This window comes from Harmonia axyridis, chromosome 2 (genome assembly GCF_914767665.1).
Source record: "Harmonia axyridis chromosome 2, icHarAxyr1.1, whole genome shotgun sequence".
Lineage (NCBI taxonomy): Eukaryota > Metazoa > Arthropoda > Insecta > Coleoptera > Coccinellidae > Harmonia > Harmonia axyridis.
The window spans coordinates 28,271,116-28,293,103 of NC_059502.1; the positions used below are offsets into that span (position 1 = coordinate 28,271,116).

The window sequence follows — 21,988 nt, forward strand, 5'->3', positions numbered from 1 at the left end:
TTGAAATATGGGCATACCGAATACCGTTTCAAATTTCAAGTATGCACTGCTACGAGGAAATTGAATATTTTTCAGCAGAAAGTAATAAATCCAATAGTTAGAGTTATGAAATTTTTGATAGATATGTTATTAACTTGATTACACACATATGTGGCCTTATCTCCTCTGAACATTTCCTCTTATATTAAATTGCGATATCTTAATTTAGAAATAAATTACTGCACTTCAAATGAAACCGTGTTAGACGTTGTTTGAATATTCCATATAGAACATTTTTTGATAAATTTTACGACTAATAGAGAAATACAGAAACGGGAATGAAAAAACCGTAAAAAAATCGTGAGGTCACCTAAAAAATGATGTTCATAAAAATCGCCTCAGGGATGTGAATGAATTCAAGCAGAGAATAAGGAACTAAATAACTAGATTGAATAATGAAGGAAATTTGGATTTTACGAACCGAGTAATGCATGGCCTCAGAAAGTGCGAAAAAGTTAGAGGCAGGCACTTTCAACAGTTTCTGAGAATAACAATTTTGTTATTTCAGTAAATATTTTCAAAATAACACTTGTTTTTTCAAGAGTAAACATATTGAGATCTTTGAATTAAAATTCAGGTTTTATTATATTATATTAGGCTTCTAATATAATCGAGACTGAAAACTTTGCCTATCAAATATTTATAGAACCATAGACAACATTTTCCGAATATGGAATCTGAATTTCCTCAGATTGTTTTTAAATGAAATTGGTTGAAATGAATATAAAACTATCACTATATTTACATATTCGGATTTAGAATCGATTAAGCATTCAGAAAATATGAAAATATATTATGAAGTGAATTTACGGTTTTCTCTAGAATTTTTTAAGGAAATTCACTTCATAATATTCTTTCATATTTTCTGAATGCTTAATCAATTCTGAATGAAACAAAAAATGAAGAAACAGTTGATAAGAAATTGTCTTTATACGTTCTTATTTTGAAAACCAGTTAAATTTCCATGCTTTGGTTCGATGGTTTTCATAATAACATATTAGGATAGCTCGTGAAAAATACTATCATATTGATGGGTATTTTTTCCTGTTATTTTGCCGGTTTGTATTTTTCTTTGGTAATTTTCAGTGAATAATTACAAAACTCTTGTAATATTATGACTTTGCACTTCTCGTCTAAATTTATCTTTGAAACTAATTCTTCAAAACAAGGGCTGTCCTTTTACACCGAATTAGTCCGAAATTCTTACCCATTTTACAATAACATTATATCTTAATTTGACCATTATACTCAAATTATTTCGAAAAACAGAGCGACAGCTCCGTTCGCAAACTTGGATAAAAAAGCACCTATTGAATATGATGCTATAATGTATAATGAGCTTTAGATAACTAAAACAGGGGGAGTGGTCCAGAAAAACGTGCTACTAGTACTATATAATAAAAGCAAGCTAGAGCCGAAAACAATTCAGTATTATCCTGTAATGGGAAGAGAAGTAACAACAGCAAGAGCGAAGTTTTCACCTCAGTGTATTTTACGATATAAGAAATGTAAGCTACGGAAATTTCATCTGCAACGGCAGAAGTGCGAATTTTTCTCGATTCAAAAAAAATATTCTGATCTGAGTTCAGTTCTTGCGGCATATCCTAAATTTTTCAACTTTGTGTATTCATCGGATGGCTGAACCATGTATTCGACAAGGGAACCTTCAAGTAAGTACAATTAAGTTTTTTCTATGAAATGTATACCTATAGTTGAAATTATTTAGGAACAACGTGATTTTTCATCTTCTTGAAATTTTTCCGTTAAATTATTTCATTAAATTTTATGCTATCCTAAGTTTAATGTAGTTACCTATATTCTTATATTATTAATACTTACATATTAATTTGAGTAACTACCTAAAACGCATTTATTTTCCTAAAAAATCTTAAAAGTTCGGGTGATCAATTTTCTCAAGTTAATATTAACAGTTTTCCTTAAACTTCTTCAGATATTTCAATGAAAATAATACGAACTCATGTGATTTACATCCTTGTATAAATGACTTAGGAGCATAAGTAATAAGTTATTCGTGTAGTAACAAACCTAATGAAAATAATTCATGAATTTACCAAATCTGACCAAAATGAAGAGTTCCAAACCGGGTGTTATAAGAACTCTATCGAAATAAAGGCTTTAATGAGCTAAAAAAACAAAAATTATGTCTGACAACTTTCCTAATATGTGACTGACGCAATGACATAACAAATTGTATATTTAAAAGGTGATGAATATGATTTAGTAGGACACTTGGTATCTACTCGTGCTCGGAATTAATATTTGTAGTGAAGTATTTCCAATCAAACAACGTCATATAAACGTTTTGATCTTCATCTTGGATAATATTAGAGAATCAATTCTTTTCTTTGCTATTATCTGTTTATGTAGGCTAAGAACATACATTTTTTCATATTAATCTTTAAATTTACGAATTACCTATTACGATGAGTGACTGCATCATAATATGAAATTCCATTTCTATTATTCCATTTTTCGATGTATGATATGCGAAGAAATGCTTTTCTGATAATTATTCATAAGAACATATTACTGTATTCATTTCGATCAAGCTTGCAGGGATCATATTCCTGTTACTTTCTTTCTAAATATATTATGAAGTGAATTAGAGTTAATTTTCAATTAAATTCTGCCAGAAGATCTCTTTTCATTGCATTACTTTCTGTATCTCTCATAAATTAAACAAATTAAACGAGATCGCAATTTTTTATCACTAGCTCCATCAGCTTGAAATTTATTTCGGATATAGAGTGAGGACCTGACTGTGTTTATCACGTTCCATATTTTTTTCTCATGAAATACATCAGCTGTCCACAATCGGATATAAAAGAACCAGTTTGAAAGCACGATCTTAAATAACCTACCCACGTATATTCATTATCAAATTCAGAATCGATCAAGAGATAAGAATTGAATTGACAGAACCTACTATGATGAAATGACAAAGTCTCAAAATTATCACCATATTTGAATTTTCTTTCTTATACAATTTGCTCATTTCTTGTGAGTGATTAGTAACATTAAATCAAAATATCGTCTCTAAATCTACTTATATCAGCTCTTGTGAACATTGAACTTGAGCGTTGATTTTAGATTTGAATGGTGTTTAAAAATGCTCGAACTTGAAAAATATACAAAATAGGTGGCCTAACGTATATTTTCATTGATCTTTTCATAACTTGATCGTAGATATCTATCGATTATAGAATGTGCACAAATTGATTAACTTCATGAATAATGGAGAAATAGTAGTAATATTTTTTTGCAACGAGAGACAAATTCCAAAACTATCCGAAGTCGAATAATTCTTAAATTCTCTCAAAATCAGAAATTGTAGTTTTTCGTCAGAAGGCGCAAATTTTTCAATATAAAATATAGATTATCAAGTGGAGAAGGAGCAGACCTTCAAAGCATGGTTTTGATATGATTTTCTATTCCTTCTAAATGTTTCAAAACACGGAAGAGATGGACTGAGTCATTATGTGGATATGTCTCCTTTAGGTTATACCATAGTATAAGGAAAATACAATTATTGATCCTTATGTAGACGCAGTAATCCTACGCTGGGACACAGCAATACAATCTAAATGCCATAAATGAATTCATTCTCATTACAGGTGTACAGATACAAAAAGAATGATCGAGCGGATTTTGAGAACATTAAATCCTCCAAGAATACACTTCGTGCTCAATTCTATGAATGATTCAAAACACTTTGTTTTTCTGATTCAGTTTAGTTAGAGGAGGATGTGTGTACATTTCAAGACCCCAGGTTTAAAAGAATAGAAAGATTCGTCGGTTCTCAATTCAGAATAAAAAAATATTTGACCACTGAAATAGAGAAATGTCTAAAAATCACAATGCATAGGGAACAGAAAAGCAAGGTTTCAAATGAAAAAACTTTGCCAACGATTTAAAAGACGGCATTACATTTCGAATGTGGAATCTTATATTATTATTTTTAGAACTCTTTATTTATTCATATGTTTGAATCTTATATTCAATTTTTATATTTTTTTCATTGATAATATCCCAATTCTATTCATATTTCTTCGGATGAAACCACTTTCTACTATTATATGAATAATTTTAATTCAATTGTATCTATCAATTTGTTTTAATTATTCCTGAATAGAGAGTTAAGTGATCATTCAAACTTTTATCGTAAGGCAAAACGCAATTATTCGAATAAATATTCAATGAATATTCGAATATTCAAATGTAGTGGTAACTTAATAATAACATAAAAATTGTTGGCAATGTCATGCGACCCCTTTTCAACCACGCCACTGAATGAATTATCGTATTATTTCTGCGCCATCTATAGCTCATGATTCAGCGCCATCTATTATCGAGTTACTTCTCCATTTTGGGTAGTGAATAGTGTTCGATATATGCAACCCGTAAAACACCGGATCCAACTACAGTAGCGACCCCAACCCAAGTGATCAGTTCCTTGCCATCAAACGGCGGTTGGCTTACTATCCATTCCTTATACTATGGTTATACTTAAGAAGAACAACTATTTTAGAATTTCTCAATGATGAATGCAAATTTTGGATTAAATGTTGTGGAAAAAGCGCTTGTACAGTTCTGTGTTTATTTTAATATTTCTTTTGAATTTTTGTGTTGTTTCTGACAAATTCAATGTTTTTATTAATTATTAATGTCTTTTTTCTTCTGAATTCAGGTACTTGCCGGATTTGCCAGGGTAAATACCAAGAAATCATAAATGGACGTGCAACTGAGACAACACCCTTAACAGTACGAAGACGTGAAAGAAGAAAACGCTGTACTGACAGATATGAATACCTCTTTCCGGGAATCATTCTTTTCATACTGTTCGCAGGAATGACGATTGGATTCTATTTGCTTATGATTGAAAGTAAGTATAAAGAGCTGTTTTATAGTTGAATAAAAACGGAGATTTAAGCTAAGAGAGCATTTTACGAAACTTCAATAAGCATAATGTTCCCCAGATAGAACAATGATAACCCTTGTCAAATTCAACTTAATGTAAATGAAACTTTATGTGTAGTATGTAGTTATTTTTGATTTTCAGAGCCACAACACTGTCATTTCACCCAAATATAGCCGCAATTCTCTTCTCTTGATCAAAAAAAAAATGAGAGATCGGATTATATTTTGTGATGATATTTTTGTGTTGAGCACTTCAAAGAGTAAAATTATCCTCATAATAATAATAATAATAATAATAGTTTATTCTGAAAAATCAGTATAAACATTAATCGCTGAGGCGCAAGCCAGTATGCGATATACAAAATACAAAAATATAATACTTTCATACAAAAACCAAAATAATATACTTATTCTAAACAAATCGAAAATGAATGTTCTATCGGCAAATGGACCATTACATCATGTAACCAATGAAAAAAAAATCCATAAAATAAGAAAAACGGGTGTCCTATGGGTAGCTGGATTGTCACGCCAATGGAAAACGAGCTACTACATCCACACATCCACACATCATGGTTCAAAACATCCTTTTTTTTCAAATTGAAACAAATTATATCATTCTCGATTTAAACTCAGTGAATAATTAGAAAATATGCTTTATATCACTAGATTCATGTAGAAAAATTGTAGAATTTATATTAAGCAGATTTGACGCAAATTTCATCCGTCTTTATGATCATCAATTGAATTGGTTGCTTAAAATTCATTTTCATACCCCTTTTATCGAAGAAATATTTAGTTTCTCCGATTAAACTATATCATACGTACAAATGTGACCTTCCAAATGAAATTGAGAATTCAGTTAAACATATTGTCAACGGAATTGAGATTTGACGAATTCCAATGTTATCATATTAGATTGAAGCAAATCAACTTTTTCGGCAACCGTCCGGGAAGTGCTCACTTCCCGGACTCTTTTTCTCTGAGCAAGTAGCATTTCCCGGCCTAGTCCGGAAAGTACGTACTTCCCAGACTAGGCCGGAAAAGAATCACGTCGATCGAGTCATTGTGAATATGAAAATCTTGGTAGGTATATTCTTAATAAATGCAGTTGATCATAACCATAGCAATCGAGATAACGGCTGACAGTTCATATGAAATTAGTTGTCAAAAATTTGGATGTTTTTTGATCGCAATCGCAATAAAATATGGAAAGCAGCAGGCATAGTGTTATACGGTTACCGAAAAAATATTGTACGCAACACGCCCCAAAATGTTTTTTTTTTGGACTCCCAGACTTCCACAGACTGGAATTTTGTCTATTCGTCCAAAAAAACCCTATTTTCCGGACTTGTTACGTAAATTACTATTTTAGGGTGATGTTTCATATTTCGAAGAATTTTTTTTTAATATTGTCAATATAAAAGCGAAATAAATACCTCTCTAATTTTTCATTTTTATTTTGAATGAACATTATTATTATTTATATACAAATTGTAAGATTATAAGTATAACAAATTGAAAACAAGAAAAAACATAATAGTGGTAATAAACTCAAAATGTGATCCATTGATTTCAATAGATCCTATTGCATTTCGAACTCTCATGTTTTTCCAATAAATCTGTAACTTTTCCATTATTTCACTTTGCACATCGAAGCGTCACTATGTTCTATTAAGAGAAAATCTTAGATTTTTAGTTATCCGAAAGGTAAATCTGAAGATGTCGCGTTTGGTTAAACGCGAAAATTGATGAATTTCATTTTCAAGTCATTAGTCTCGAGAATTTGCATCGTGTATCAAAATTGTAGATGACCTAATTAATTATACACATACCTACTGCTCGAAATGTTCTCATTCTATTGAAATTAAAAGCATTATATTAGAGAGAACTTCAGAATTGCGTCAAACTCCCTGTACTTTTGTAATCCTTAGTTTTCTCTAAGGATTTGTTTAGCACGTGGTGATAACTTTTATATTCATATTAAATCATATATAATTCATTTTGTCAACTCTGGAATGTTCACATTAAAATTATGACCCAAATTCCATATAAAAGTAAAATTACAACTTTTGGCGGAGAAGATTGAAGCGAGATAAGACATCATCCAGACTTATTTGCCAATGGATAATCTTTTCTACTTCGTCATCAATCGAAAATTTATGAAATATGAACAGCAATCATTTTAGAATTAACCTCAAACTAAAAAATTCTATGAAATTCGTCGATGACTTCAAAATCCAATGTAAATGTACACCATATTAGTGTTCTGTAATTTACAGTCCAGTCTGACTTTTTACTGAACATATCTTTTATTTCTTCAGAACGCGAAATTGAACCAGCTCACGTGGTTCTATTGGCCGACAGAGAAAATTGGGATGCAGCTGATGTAGAAAACCACGAATATCTCAATGCACCAAGCAATAAATTGATTCTAGACTTCACTAATACTCCAAATTGCTATGATCAGCCAAACTGTACAAAGGAAGTACATAAGATGCAAGAAGAAAGTTTACGAATTAATAAAATTGATATTCCATATAATTTCCTCCTCGCTGAAGATACCAGAATTTACGAAGGTAGAGGATGGAAATATGCCCCAGATATATCGCTTTACAGTGATAACTCATCATTGGCTTTTGCCTTTTTGGGTAAGTTGATAATTTTGCTTCACATATATTGCTATTTGCAAAAAACTTCTATGTAGGTGATTTTCATGATCAAACAATTATTGTGTTCAATTTCGGTTCATTTTCGATTCCTCCATGAAATTCTAACACCAATTGAATGGTTGATCAGTCTATAACAGTTTTGGGAAACCCACCTTCAATATAATATAAAAGATGCATCGAACAATGTTCCAAAGTTATAACTTATTTCTAATAGTAGTATATTCTCGAAAAATTAGATAGTTTGTCATATAAAAAATTTGTTGATACAATCTTTCATTGTTTCGATTCAATTTCAGTCCACGCAGTGACGTAAGTTTATTAAAATATTTCTCTAATATTTCAGGTATCCCTTGCAAAACAGATGTGTCTGCCCTTGAAGAACAGCTTTTCGTTTTGATAAACCTTTCGATCTCACACCACAAACTTAACCGCTGCTTTCAGGTTTTAACCAGGCCTGAAGAAAGTCCGTATCTCAAAGAAATTACTGATCGTATTCAATCTACATTCTGCAGGAATACTTAGTGTCGATGACTGATTTTTTAAATTTTTTAGGATATTTTTTTATCGATATTTTTTTATCGATATTATGTCATGACTTTTACAAATTGTATTTTTTTACATTCATAATGACTAAATATATGTATTTTCAATTATTTGTCCATTTTGATAATTTGCTCAATGGGAGAAAAGATCAATAAATGAAAACTTCAAATAAGTATAATATATTATATTGAATGAATGAAATAAAATCATAAAGGATTATCACCTCAATATAAAATACATTCAAATTGAAATACTTTCTTGAAAACCGTATAGTGTGATGACGTTGTGGTTTCTATATCAGAGATTTCTATGGGAAAAGAGCAATATATTTCTAATATAAAAATTATTATTAAAACTAGATAATTATTTAATTTTAATAGAATTTAATTAAAAAAATACATCAAAATTCATGATTTTGATAAATAACATAATGAGAATACACAAGAAAACAGCTAGCCAACTAAAGCTTTCGACACATCAATGAATTTTCTATTGGAATATAAGTGTGAATTGATCTATGTTTCACAGAATGATTTTGAAAATCAAATAATAATGTCGAATTGAAACAACGAAGTAATTTCATTCAATCCAGCTTTGATTAATCAACTTCAAGCTTTCTAATGCATTCACAGTGACAGATTCCTTGTGATTCTACATTATTCATGTGTTTCGCAATATTTTTCCAACTTACAATTTCTTGATCGCTCAGTTAATGAATCTTCTCAAGGGAGAGCAATCTGTTTCGCTTTTTCTTGAGTTTCTTTTTCCAAAGCTTCATTATTTCTGACATCGATATAACTCCACCCATTTCTTTTGGTAGACACTGTTTATCAACGTTGTCCAAAAGGGAAGACTCTAAAGTATGGATCTGGAAATCAATTAATCATACATATGAAGTTCGCAATTTTTTTTCGAAATTCACGATGAATCTTAACATCAGTTTTTTGCTCATCATGGAAACAGAATAATCGTAACTATACCTCAATGCTGTGGGTACGTTCAGCATATTGATCTGCTTATGACTCATTGGATATAATTGCTAAAACAATTTCAAATGAAGCAATAAATAAAAAAAATTATCAATTGACAAAAAAACAGGCATCTGAATGTGTGAGAAATGGTAACCAGTCAATTGTTAGTATGGTTTTTGTTTACCTTCATGTCCTTAATAAACAAGAAGAGTCTCATCAACTCTGGATCCCAAGTTATAGGATGTTCAAAGTAGACAGAGGGATAAAAGCTACAAAGTACGAATGTAATATTATCATGTATCAGAATATTTTTTGAGCTACTTTCAACAAAAAAAGCAATTGTTCGTTATAATCGCTAAGGTTTTATAATTTTTATGGGTATTTATCGTCTTTTCGAGTTACATAACTAGGTGAAAAACAAATCTGCTTAGCTGTTTTACTCATACAATGTTTTATTTGCATTATTCGTTTATTATTTTGTTATTTTTATTGGAATACAAAAAGCAAAAGCATATAATAGCAGCATTCTTGAATGGCTCACTATCCAGCATTTCTTTCTGCTCTAAAGCGGGATTCAGCCAGTATCGTCAGCTAAAGATGATATGGGTAACTTTTCGATAATATATTATTGGCAATTTGTTTTGTGAGACGTCATCTTGAACGTTTTCCAGCAAGCTTGTCTAGAGTACTTAAGGTTCAGTTGATGAGGCCCGTATCCCAGAAACCATGAAATGCTAACGAAATAATAAAAATAGAAATTTTATGTGCAAAACAGCTAAGCGGTTCCTTTATCCGCCTATCGTGTAACTCATAAGGAAATACGAAAAATAAAGGTCCACAAAAAAATTGTTTCATACATTCATGTGCCTGGCCCTTTCACGAATGAATTATTCATGCAATTTCAATAAAAAATTATTCATAATTTGAATAAAGTTGGCTGCCTCAAGATTATTATTAGTATTATTCGGATACGAAACCAATTCCTCGCTAGTTTGCACCGAAATATCGTTTATTTTATCCTTGAAGTGGGTAGGTAGCCTTATCGAGTGGATTGAGAATTAGAGAACTCAGAGGACATGCAGCCTTACTAATCATGAGTTGAATTACCATGTACAGCTTGATTTTTGAAGGATTCATTTTGGTTTGTTATGCTTTAATTAAACTTAAGGAATTAACTAGTCCTTATTCTACAAACACCCACAAATTGTCGAAAATAGGCGGATTTAGCTCATTAACAATAATAAAAATTTTCTGTCTTTCTGAACTACCTATGTAGTGAAATAATATTCAATTTAACTACTGATTCTTCGTAATTCTAATCTTATCGTTTGAGACACTTTTTGGACCAAAGTGCCATGAAAGTAAACGGAACTAAATAATGATTTTGTGATGAAAGAGAACTAAAAAATCTTCTATCTCTCATGATAACGAAAAAATTCGTATATTTCAATTTATGCCTAATGGTATGGAACACTATTCAAATGATAATTTTTTCAACAAATGTGTGAATCAAATCTTCTGATAGCTCTCTCCAGATAATTATTCCTGTAAATTTGGTTAGGTAAAAGTGTAAGAATAGCTTTAGCTAATCTTTCGCCTTATAAAGACGGTTGTTATTATAGAGACGGTTATTAATTCAGTGATAGTGAATAGAGTGCTGAAATCTGCAGACATTCCAGATAAATCAGCTATGTGATTCATACCAAGCAGTTGTGTTTCCTCATCCTCCATTACTGCTTCATAGGTTATTGTAAAAAGCCTTCTAAAATCTACGTTGGTGAATTTGTAGAAATCAAATTTACCTAGAAAAAACACAAATTTTACACAATGGTTCAGTATTTCTGTCTATCAGAAAGAAATAACTACACCTAACATTTCGGTGACTTCTGGGAAATGAAAATGTACAATAGATTTCCAGAAAAGTTCAAACACCTCACACCAAAAAAGTTCAATAGAAAAATAGCAAATGTATTGATCAAGGAAGTATATTATTTGGTGAATGAATTTTTGTGCCCAACTCTCAAATCAAATTAAAATATTGATCTCTTTTACTATCTGTGATTATTCCTCCGGCCTCTTTGGGTGTTTGTATCTTCCGTATTCATAATCTTGCATATATGTATACAGGATGTTTCCGAATTAGACGTGAACTTTGAAGGAAGTGCTAATATCACTCTCATTCGCATTACATCTAATAAAAAATTATCTCTAACTAATAGAAAACAAAGAACAAAAGTCAATAACTCTTATAGTTCCTATTTGACAGTTGATACCGGTGTACCACAGGGCACAGTTCTTGGTCCAGTCCTTTTTCTCATTTACATCAATGAAATTCATACCGCAGTAAAGGATTGTCGAGTTCTCTCTTACGCTGATGACACGGTTTTAATTTTTCAGGGTGGGAACTGGCTGGATATTCGTAGGAATGCTAGTAGGGAAATAGAGCTCATGATTGCATGGCTGAAAAGGAGGCCTATTGGATCTGAATACTTCCAAAACATATTTTGTCGCATTTTCTGCATCAATTTCGGACCAACCTACATTCGACAAACTTAATGTTCACTCAGAAGAATGCCACGTATCGGGGTATTGCCAGGATTGTACTCACATAGAGAAGAGAGAGGGCGTGAAATATTTGGGAGTAGTTGTTGATCAACATCTAAAATGGGACAAGCATGTCAGTTCTTTGTGTGGGAAAATTAGAATGATATTTCATAAATTCTATTTGCTCAGGGAAATACTCAACAGAAAACTTTTATTGCTTCTATATACTGCTCTTGTTGAATCGATCCTTAGGTACTGTATTGTCGTTGGGGTGGAGCTTATAAAAATTATGTTCATTCTTTGGAGGTCACACAGAATACAGTGTTAAAAATTCTTTTCAATAAACCGCGACTTTTCCCAACCAATGAATTATATGAGTGTCACCGATTAATGAACCTGCGCAACTTATATTGCTTATGCTCTTTGTTATTCCACTTTAAAGAAGAGGATATATTTCCAACTCTAGCTCACGGCTACTCTACTAGATGTAACATTAGTAAGCATTTGATAATGCCCCTTTATCATAAGAACATAAATCAACGATTTCTCCTTTTCTTGCTGCCGAAAATGTACAATCTGCTACCCACCGAACTAAGAGACTGTATGAAAGATAGAAAAGTTTACAAGAGGAGACTAAAAACATTCATTCTTGACAACCCATCATTTTTTAAGAAATTATTTTGACATTGATTAATTAAGTTTCGTGATTTTTTTTTTCTCTTTTTTTTCCCATTCAGTGGCTCCGCGTATCCTGTACTCAAGGGTTCCTTGTATTGTCCATTTCTCTAACTGTTCATGATCTAATTTTTCAGAATGTTGAATACCTAAATTTTTGTTTCGGGAATCTCAGCACACAAACATTGTTTAGGCCAAGTTCCCGAGAATTGTAATTTTGTGTTTGAAATTGACGATGAATAAATTATTATTATTATTATATTCACTGTCGATTGAGCCATATTTATTGATAACCGAAAATTAACAGTTTCAGAAATATTTGATTTTTTTTTCAAATTTTTCACCTTACTTACTTGATTTTTGGTCAAATTTGTTTACATTGACCAAGTTTAATTTGAATTCCGGATTATTTCCATCAGAAGAAGATATGATATATTGTATAAAAAAAGCAAAACTATGGCTTATTAGATATTGAATAATGGTTAGTATGCACTTGTGATACATCTTGTGAAACTTACTAAACTTATTTGCCTTCAAGATGTGGTACAAAATGTATGATAAAAAAACCATAATGTTGTGTTTTCCAGACTCTACCACGAACACTTTCTGTGACAATGTTCAATGTTAGTTTCTTCCAAACGTCTCGCAAATTTTGTTTTTGTTGATAAGTTGTAGTTGTTTGTTTCATTTGTGTTAGAATTTCATTAACATTAACGATTTTGAATAATTGCACAAAACAACAATTTTACAAATGATTGGTAATGATGATAACATCCGAACACAAAAATAAGTAAGTTGCCGCTTGGCGCTTATACCTCAAGGGACAATAAGTAAAATAGAAAAGCAGTTTCGCGAGTTTGATTGTATAATTTTGAAATTAGCGAATATTAAGATTTCAAAAAATGGCAACAAAATCTAGTGTTACCATTTAAAAAAAAACTTTGAGTCATAGGTTCGAAACTGAAAATCCTGCAAAAAAGACCATCACGCGACTGGATTCTAAGTAGAAAAGTGCCTGTATAATGTTTTACTTTCAGAGTTCTATCATCAGTATTAGCGGAGATATATTTTTTCGATATCGGCATTTTTTCAGTTTTCGCTTATAATTTGAAAACATAAGAAAGTGACCGAAAGTGAACACCTATTACTGTTGGTTTATTACTCAGGGAAAGAGAAAGAGAATGCGGGTATCAGATTTAGTCAATTATTCACCTCTGATTTAAAAGTTGTAGAACTAAAACATCGAAATTTCGCAACCTTGTACATATTTATGGAAAATCCTGCAAATTTAGCTGTTGAATTGTTATTAATCTTCGTCGAAATGCGAATCCAACCTTCAAAGACAAGTACATCGCCCAATTTCTCAAATAGTTAATATAAGCTGCTGCTAAAACAACGAAATTTGCCTACCCTGGACATTCTTAAAATTCAATCATTTGAATGAAAAAACTAAAGAGAATCACACTAATGAAAACGTGATTTTCTTTACATCTTTACATTTACGGAGGAAGGAAAACTTTCAAATAATAATATTAACAGTAACCAAGAAAATGAATTTATTCCATTCGGCTTTTCCCCTTTTTATAAGTAATTTTTTCTATTCGATTCTATTTTTTTATTATTTAGAATAATGAATACATATTTGAAGAAAAATATCAGTTATTAATGTTATTATAATACCTTCATCCTCTCAGCACAAGAGTACGATCCATGAAACCGAGGGAAAAAAATCAGGAAATTTTAATTTGAAAATTTAATCTCTTCAAATATGGGCAATACAGAATCCCGTTTCAAATTTCAAGTATACACTGCTAAGAGGAAATTGAATATTTTTCAGCAAACAGTCATAGATCCAATAGTTTCAGAGTTATGAAATTCTTGATAGATATGTTAATTGAATAATCACACACTCAGATGTGGCCTTATCTTCTCTTAACATTTCCTTTTATGATTGATTGCGATATCTTAATTTAGAGAGAAATTACTGCACCTCAAATGATTCCGTTGTCTCAAAGCTCATAAAGTTAAATTCAATTTATACACTGAACCAAAATTGCACATGATTTCCTTGAAAAAGTTGATTGTATCTATTTATTCATACAGACAAGCCATTTTACATTATAATAAAACAAAATACTATTCAAAACATAATGTCAAAAATAAACATGAATTTCCAAAATTCTAGTATCTGAATTTTCATCTAGTTATCAAGCCTTGAGATTTGAAATAATCCTTTAGTGATAAAATTGATGCAGAGAATAGATCCATTTCGCAATCATTCACTGAACGAAGTGCTCTAACGATCGGACCATTCATGTAGTTGGTATAGGGTTGAACCTTACGTGAAACGTTTCCCTGGATCTCAACAATGTTGGCCTACAGTTAAGACCTATTCGATTCAATAGGTATTCGCTTTCAACAAAATTGTTCCATAGTTTGTACACAAACATTATGTCGAATTTTTCCAGCCTAATTTCCAGTGATCTCAAATTCAGTTTGATTTGAACAATCTCGTAACTCTCATTTGATAAGGGAAGGAAGATCCAACTTGAAGGCTATCCATTTTAAAAATTTTCTTTATACACGTTCGATATTTTGTCTGTGTACTGCATAAGCCGGTGACCAAATGATAGTAGAATGCTGCTGACATTACTACAGTAAACTGTTTTTAAAACATTTAAATTGTTGAAATGTTTCATCGTTTTTTTCATGAATCCGAGCATTTTGAACGCTCTGTTCGTTACATACTGGATTGGAAGTATAAAGTTCATTTTCGCATGGAAAGTTACTGAGGAAAAACCGTTTTTCCATAAAGCAATTTTTTGCAAATTTAACTGGTTTTCATCAAAATGGGGAGGTCTTGAAACATTTTCTTACAAATTGTTTCTTCATTTGAACTTCTGGTTGTCTAGAAAACAGAAAATTTTTTCTTGCAAAATTTACGTCAGAATATTTTCTACATTTACTGAATGCTCAATCAATTCTGAATCTGAATATGTGAATATAGTGGTAATTTAATATTATTTCGAGCTATTCCATTCAAAATGAACCTGAGAAAATTCAGATTCCATATTCGGAAAATATATTTATGTAGTCGATGGTTTTATATTTGATGGTCAAATTTTGAAGTTTTCAATCTCGATTGTCATAAAAGCTAAAATATGGAACCTGAATTTTCATTCAAAGATGTGATATTTCGGAAATATACCTTTATACAAAAACAACAGAAATGCTTTGTTGGCAAGGCAGGACTATATGTATAACACTGCATCTACATCGACAAAATAATCCGTATAGATAAAACGTTATTTGATAAACTTCATGACCAATGGAGAAATACAGAAACGGTATGAAAAAACCGTAAAAAGATTGTTAGGTCACCTAAATCTGATGTTCAAAAAAATCGCCTCAGAGATGTGAATGAAATTGAGCAAAGAATAAGAAACGAAATAACTACATTGAATAATGAAGAAAATTTGGATATAACGAACCGAGTAATGCATGGCCTCAGAAAGTGCGAAGAAGTTTAGAGGCAGGCACTTTCAACAGTTTATGTGAATAACAATTTTGTTATTTCAATAACTATTTCCAAAATAACACTTTTTTCTTAAAGATCAAATATATTGAGATCTTTGAATGAAAATTAGGGCTTTATATTTTCGCTTCTATTATAATCAAAAATAAAAACTTTGACAATCAAATATTTATAGAACCATTGTCATTATTTTCCGAATATGGAATATGAATTTCCTCAGGTTGATTTTGAATGGAATTGTTCAGAATGAATATAAAACTATCACTATATTTACATATTCCGATTTAGAATCTATTGAGCATTCAGAAAATATGAAAGAATATCAGGAAGTGTATTTTGCAAAAAAATAATTCTCCGTTTTCTAGGAAACCGAAACTTCAAATGAAGAAACAATCGATGAGAAATTGTCTCTAGACCTTTTTATTTTCAAAACTAAATAAATTCTCCAAAAACTTTTTTTTGAAAAAACTGTTCCTCAACAACTTTCCATGCCTTGGTTCGATAGTTTTCACAATAACATATTTGGAAAGCTCGTGAACCTTTGTGACCCGCTTATGTGAAACACCCTGTACGTTCCTCTTATTTTGCCGGCATGTATCCTTCCTTAGTAATTTTCAGTGAATAATTACAAAATTCGTCTAATCTAATGACTGAGCATTTCTCGTCCAAATTTATCTTTGAAGCTTATTCTTCATAACAAAGGCTTTGTTTTTACACCGAATAAATCCAAAATTCTTACCAATTTTACAATAACATTATATCTTAATTTGCCCATTACACTCAAATTATTTCGAAAAACAGAGTGACAGCACCATTCGCAAACTTGGATAACAAAGCACCTATTCAACATACCTATATTAAGTGCTATATTCTATAATGAGCTTTAGATAACTAAAAAAGGGGGAGTGGTCCAGAAAAACGTGCTACTAGTACTATATAATAACAGCAAGCTAGAACCGAACACAATTCAGTATTATCCTGTAATGGGAAGAGAGGTAACAAGAGCAAGATCGAAGTTTTCACCTCAGTGTTTTTTGCGATATAAGAAATGTAAATTACTGAAATTTCATCTGCAACGGCAGAAGTGCGAATTTTTCTCGATTCAAAAAAAATATTCTGATCTGAGTTCATTACTTGCGGAATATCCTAAATTTTTCAACTTAGTGCATATATCGGAAGGCTGAACCATGAATTCGTCAAGTCAACCTTCAAGTAAGTACAATTAAGTTTTTTCTATAAAATGTATACCTGTAGTTGAAATCATTTAGGTACATCGTATTTTTTTATTTTCTTAAAATTTTTCCATAGAATTATTCCATTGAATTTTATGTCATCCTCAATTTTATGTAGTGACCTATAATCTTTGTATTATTGATACTAACATATAATTTTGATTTTTGAGTTACTTCCTAAAACGCATTCATTTTCGTAAAAATCTTAAAAGTTCGTGTGATCAATTTTAGGTCCATATTAACGGTTGTCCATAAACTTCTTCAGATATTTCAATGAAAATAATACGAACTCAAGTGATTTACATCCTTGTATAAATGACTTAGGAACATAAGTAATAAGTTATTATTGTAGTTGCAAATTTTGAAAATAATTTATAAATTTACCAAATCTGACCACAATAAATAGTTCCAAAACTTTCATAATATGTGACTGACACAATGATGAATGCAAATTTTGGATTGAATGTTGTGGAAAAAGCGCTTGTAGAGTTTAATACTTCTTTTGAATTATTGTATTGTTTCTGACAAATTCAATGTTTTTATTAATTATTAATGTCTTTTTTCTTCTGAATTCAGATACTTGCCGGATTTGCAAGGGTGAATACCAACAAATCATAAATGGTTGTGCAACTGAGACAACACCTTTAATAGAACGAAGACGTGAAAGAAGAAGACGCTGTACTGACAGATATGAATACCTCTTTCTGGGAATCATTCTTTTCATACTGTTCGCAGGAATGACGATTGGATTCTATTTGCTTATGATCGAAAGTAAGTATATAGAGCTTTTTTATAGTTGAATAACAAGGAAGGTTTAAGCTAACCGAGCGTTTTACAAAACTTTAATTGTTTATTACAGTTTTGATTAGTTGAGCAGACATTAATAAGATGAGCATAATGCTCTCCAGATAGAACCTTGATAACTATTGTCAAATTCAACTTATTTTCGATTTTCAAATCCACAAAACTGTCATTTTAAATGGCCAATTCTTTACTCTTGATCAAAAAAGAACCTGAGGGTTCGGGTTATAATCTGTAATGAATGATGTCGAGCTCTTCAATGAGCAGAATTATCCTCATTGTTCAATATGATTTTTTTTTCGAAATTGAAAAAATTTATATCAATTTTCGATTTAAACTCAGTGAATAATGAGAAAATATGTTTTATACCACTATATTTCTTAAAAGTTAAATTGAACAGATTTGAGTGATTTCACGCAAATTTAATCCGTCTTTATGATCATCAATTGAATGGGTTAGCTTATAATTCTTTTATATTATTTTAATTTATTTCTTTAATCCAAGAAATATTTAGTTTTTGCGATTCAACTATATCATACGTAAAATATTACCTTTTTAACGAAATTGCTAATAGAGTTTAACATTGTCAACGGAATCATATTAAATTAAAGCAAATCAACACTCTTCCAAGTTGATGTTTCAATTCGAAGAAGAATCATCAATATACAAATTGTTAGATTATAATTATAACAAATTAAAAACAAGAAAAAACATAATAGTGATAATAAACTTAAAATGTGATCCATTGATTTCAATGGATCCTATTACATTTTTGAACTTAAACTCTCTAGTTTTTCCAATAAATCTGTAATTTTCCCATTATTTCACTTTGTACATCAAAGCTTCACTATGTTCTATTAAGAGAAAATCTTAGATTTTTAGTCACCCGAAAGGTAAATCAGAAGATGTCGAACCAAACGCGAAAATTGATGAATTTCATTTTCAAGTCATTAGTCTCGAGAATTTGCATCGTGTATTAAAATTGCAGATGACCTAATTAATTAATACTCTGTGAAATATTCGAATTCTATTGAAAGTTGAAGCATTATATTAGAGAGCACGTCAAAATTGCGCCAAACCCCCTGTACTATTGTTGTCCTCGAAAGTTTTGTCTAGGAATTTGTTCAGCACATTGTGATATCTTTGATATTCATATTTGATCATAAATAATTAATTGTGTCAACTCTGGAATGTTTACATTAAAATCAGGACCCAAATTCCTCATAAAAGTAAAATTACAACTTTTGGCGGACAAGATTGAAGCAAGATAAGACATCATCCTGACTTATTGGCCAATTGGTAATCTTTTCCACTTCGTCATCAATCGAAGATTTATGAAATATGAACAACAATCATTTATTGAATTAACCTCCAACAAAAAAATTTTATTAAATTCGTCGATTAATTCAAAATTCAACTAGCATAAAAAAGTATTGTCCATTTCTATGGCCCAGTATGATAATCTATAATACCTATGTTTTTTCTTTGTTTTCGATTGACCCATTTCACATATAAATGTATAGTATATCCAAAGTCACTTGAACTAGTCCATAAAAACGCTTGGCCATAGATGTCCCTTCGAAGTAGATACCGTGATCCGCTAAATACCGGGGTTTATTTGAAAGTATTGTTAGGCAATAAATTCACTGGCCCCGAAGAAATTGCTGGACACTTGGAACACCCTTTTATAATTGAAATATTCAACTTCGTCCAAGTGACTTTGGATATACTATACACCATATTAGTGTTCTGTAATTTACAGTCCAGTCTGACTCTTCACTGAACATATCTTTTATTTCTCCAGAGCGCGAAATTGAACCAGCTCATGTAGTTCTATTGGCCGACAGAGAAAATTGGGATGCAGCTGATGTAGAAAACTACGAATATCTCAATGCACCAAGCAATAAATTGATTCTAGTCTTCACTAATACTCCCAATTGCTATGATCAGCCAAACTGTACAAAGGAAGTACATAAGATGCAAGAAGAAAGTTTACGAAATAATAAAACTGATATTCCATATAATTTCCTCCTCGCAGAAGACACCAGAATTTACGAAGGTAGAGGATGGAAATATGCCCCAGATATATCGCCTTACAGTGATAACTCATCATTGGCTTTTGCCTTTATGGGTAAGTTCATAATTTTGCTTCACATATATTGCTTTTTTCAAAAAAATTTTATGTTTTATGTTGGTGACTTTCATGATCAAACAAATACTTTGTTCAATTTCGGTTCATTTCTAATTCCTCCATGAAATTCAAACACCAAAGAAATGGTTGATCGGTCTATAATAGTTTTGGGAAACCAACCTTTAATACATAATAGATGCATCGAACAATGTTTCAAAGTTATAACTTATTTCTAATAGTAGTATATTCTCGAAGTATTAGATAGCTCCTCATATCCTATAAAAAATTTGTAAATACAATCTTTCATTGTTTGAATTCAATTTCAGTCCACCCAGTGACGTAATTATATTAAAAGATTTCTCTTACATTTTAGGTATCCCTTGCAAAACAGATGTGTCTGCCCTTGAGGAACAGCTTTTCGTTTTGATAAACCTTTCGATCTCACACCACAAACTCAACCGCTGCTTTCAGGTTTTGACAAGGCCTGAAGAAAGTCCGTATCTCAGAGAAATTACTGATCGTATTCAGTCTACATTCTGCAGGAAAACTAAGTGTCTATACTGATTTTTTTTATTTTTTGGAATATTTTTCTATCAATATTGTGTCATGACTTTTACAAATTATATATTTTTTTACTTTCTGAATGACTAAATATATGTATTTTCAAATATTTGTCAATTTTGATAATTTGCCCAATGAGAGAAAAGATCAATAAATGAAAACTTCAAATAAGTATAATATATATTATTATAAATGAATCAAATAAGAACACGAAGGATTTTCATTTAAATAAAAAAGACAGAGGCGTATACAGAAAAGATAATGCGAGAAATAAGAAGTTTTTTCATAGGAATAAATCACTGTTGGTATTCTGCCTGCATGTACCAGGTTTTTCACCATAATTTGACCCCCCCTTTAACGTAGTTACTGAAGGAGGTACAAAAAAATGTATGAAAAAGAGCTAGTCAAATATAGAAGAATATACAGGGTGTTCCATTTGAAAGAATGAAGTTGCAATCAATATGTCACCCACTCTGTGTATATTTCATTATGTGAAATCATTTTAAAAAACAATAATCGATTTCGTGACACACGATCGAAGAAATCAAAACTACCCCATAACTTTCCCTTGAGGGGCACATGTGAGCATAAATTGACTGGTTTACGTGGAGGAAATTTAATTCAGATTTCAGATTACAAATGAATTAAACTGAGACTGATAATTCCATTCACTTTTTACAAATTCCATTAAAAAAATATTTTCGAGATTTAAAAAAAAAAAATAAGTTTCAAAGTGAACGATATGAAGTTACTACTTCAGATTCAGATAATTCAACACACTCAATTAGATCGAATAAAATTCGTTAAATTGTGGAGTCCACAATGTATGTTCAGAATTGATAGAAAATCTCATTACTATTTACTTACCAATATATAGTCCTATTTACTTAATATTTCGTTTTAATAAATTTTGACATCTTAAACATTTCGGGGGGGTTTGAACCCCCGAAACCCCCCCCCCCCTGGCTACGCCCGTGCTTACAATATTACCTATTCAACATATCTGTACAAGAGTATGAAATTGAGGGCAAAAATCAGGGAATTTAATATTGAAAATTTCATCTCTTGAAAAATGGGGAACAAAGAATCACGTTTCAAATTTCAAGCATACACTTCTACGAGGAAACTGAATAGTTTCGGATTTATGAAATTTTCGATATATATCTTAATTAGTGGCACACTCAGATGTTACCTAACCTTTTCTAGACATTTTCTCTTATAATTATAATAGATTAATTGTAACATAATCCAGTTTTCATGGGTACTTTACCAGAAATTATGCTACTTTGTACAATATAGTGTAAATCCAGTATCTGGATGACAAGTATGTTATCCCAGCTTAATAA

General features: G+C 30.9%; 2 protein-coding genes and 1 pseudogene across 3 annotated transcripts; 2 read left to right on the forward strand and 1 right to left on the reverse strand.

The window, feature by feature from the left end:
* The first annotated feature begins 1,216 nt into the window (after positions 1 to 1,216).
* LOC123673477 (peptidoglycan recognition protein 4-like) lies at positions 1,217 to 8,210 on the forward strand. 2 transcript variants are annotated; one of them, XM_045607975.1, is made up of 4 exons: positions 1,217 to 1,709; positions 4,748 to 4,942; positions 7,302 to 7,628; positions 7,993 to 8,210. In XM_045607975.1, the coding sequence occupies exons 1-4, from the start codon at positions 1,685 to 1,687 to the stop codon at positions 8,169 to 8,171; spliced, it is 726 nt and encodes a 241-aa protein (XP_045463931.1). In that variant the 5' UTR covers positions 1,217 to 1,684; the 3' UTR covers positions 8,172 to 8,210. The 2 variants fall into 2 exon arrangements, with proteins under 2 accessions (XP_045463931.1, XP_045463932.1); XM_045607976.1 differs by lacking the exon at positions 1,217 to 1,709 and adding an exon at positions 3,073 to 3,199.
* Positions 8,211 to 8,431: 221 nt separating this feature from the next.
* LOC123672445 lies at positions 8,432 to 17,570 on the reverse strand (annotated as a pseudogene).
* A 162-nt stretch (positions 17,571 to 17,732) lies between these two features.
* Positions 17,733 to 20,645, forward strand: LOC123672446 (peptidoglycan recognition protein 4-like). Its single transcript, XM_045606534.1, has 3 exons — positions 17,733 to 17,920; positions 19,755 to 20,081; positions 20,455 to 20,645. Exons 1-3 carry the CDS (start codon positions 17,887 to 17,889, stop codon positions 20,643 to 20,645), a joined length of 552 nt encoding a protein of 183 aa, XP_045462490.1. The 5' UTR covers positions 17,733 to 17,886.
* The last annotated feature ends 1,343 nt before the right edge of the window (positions 20,646 to 21,988 follow it).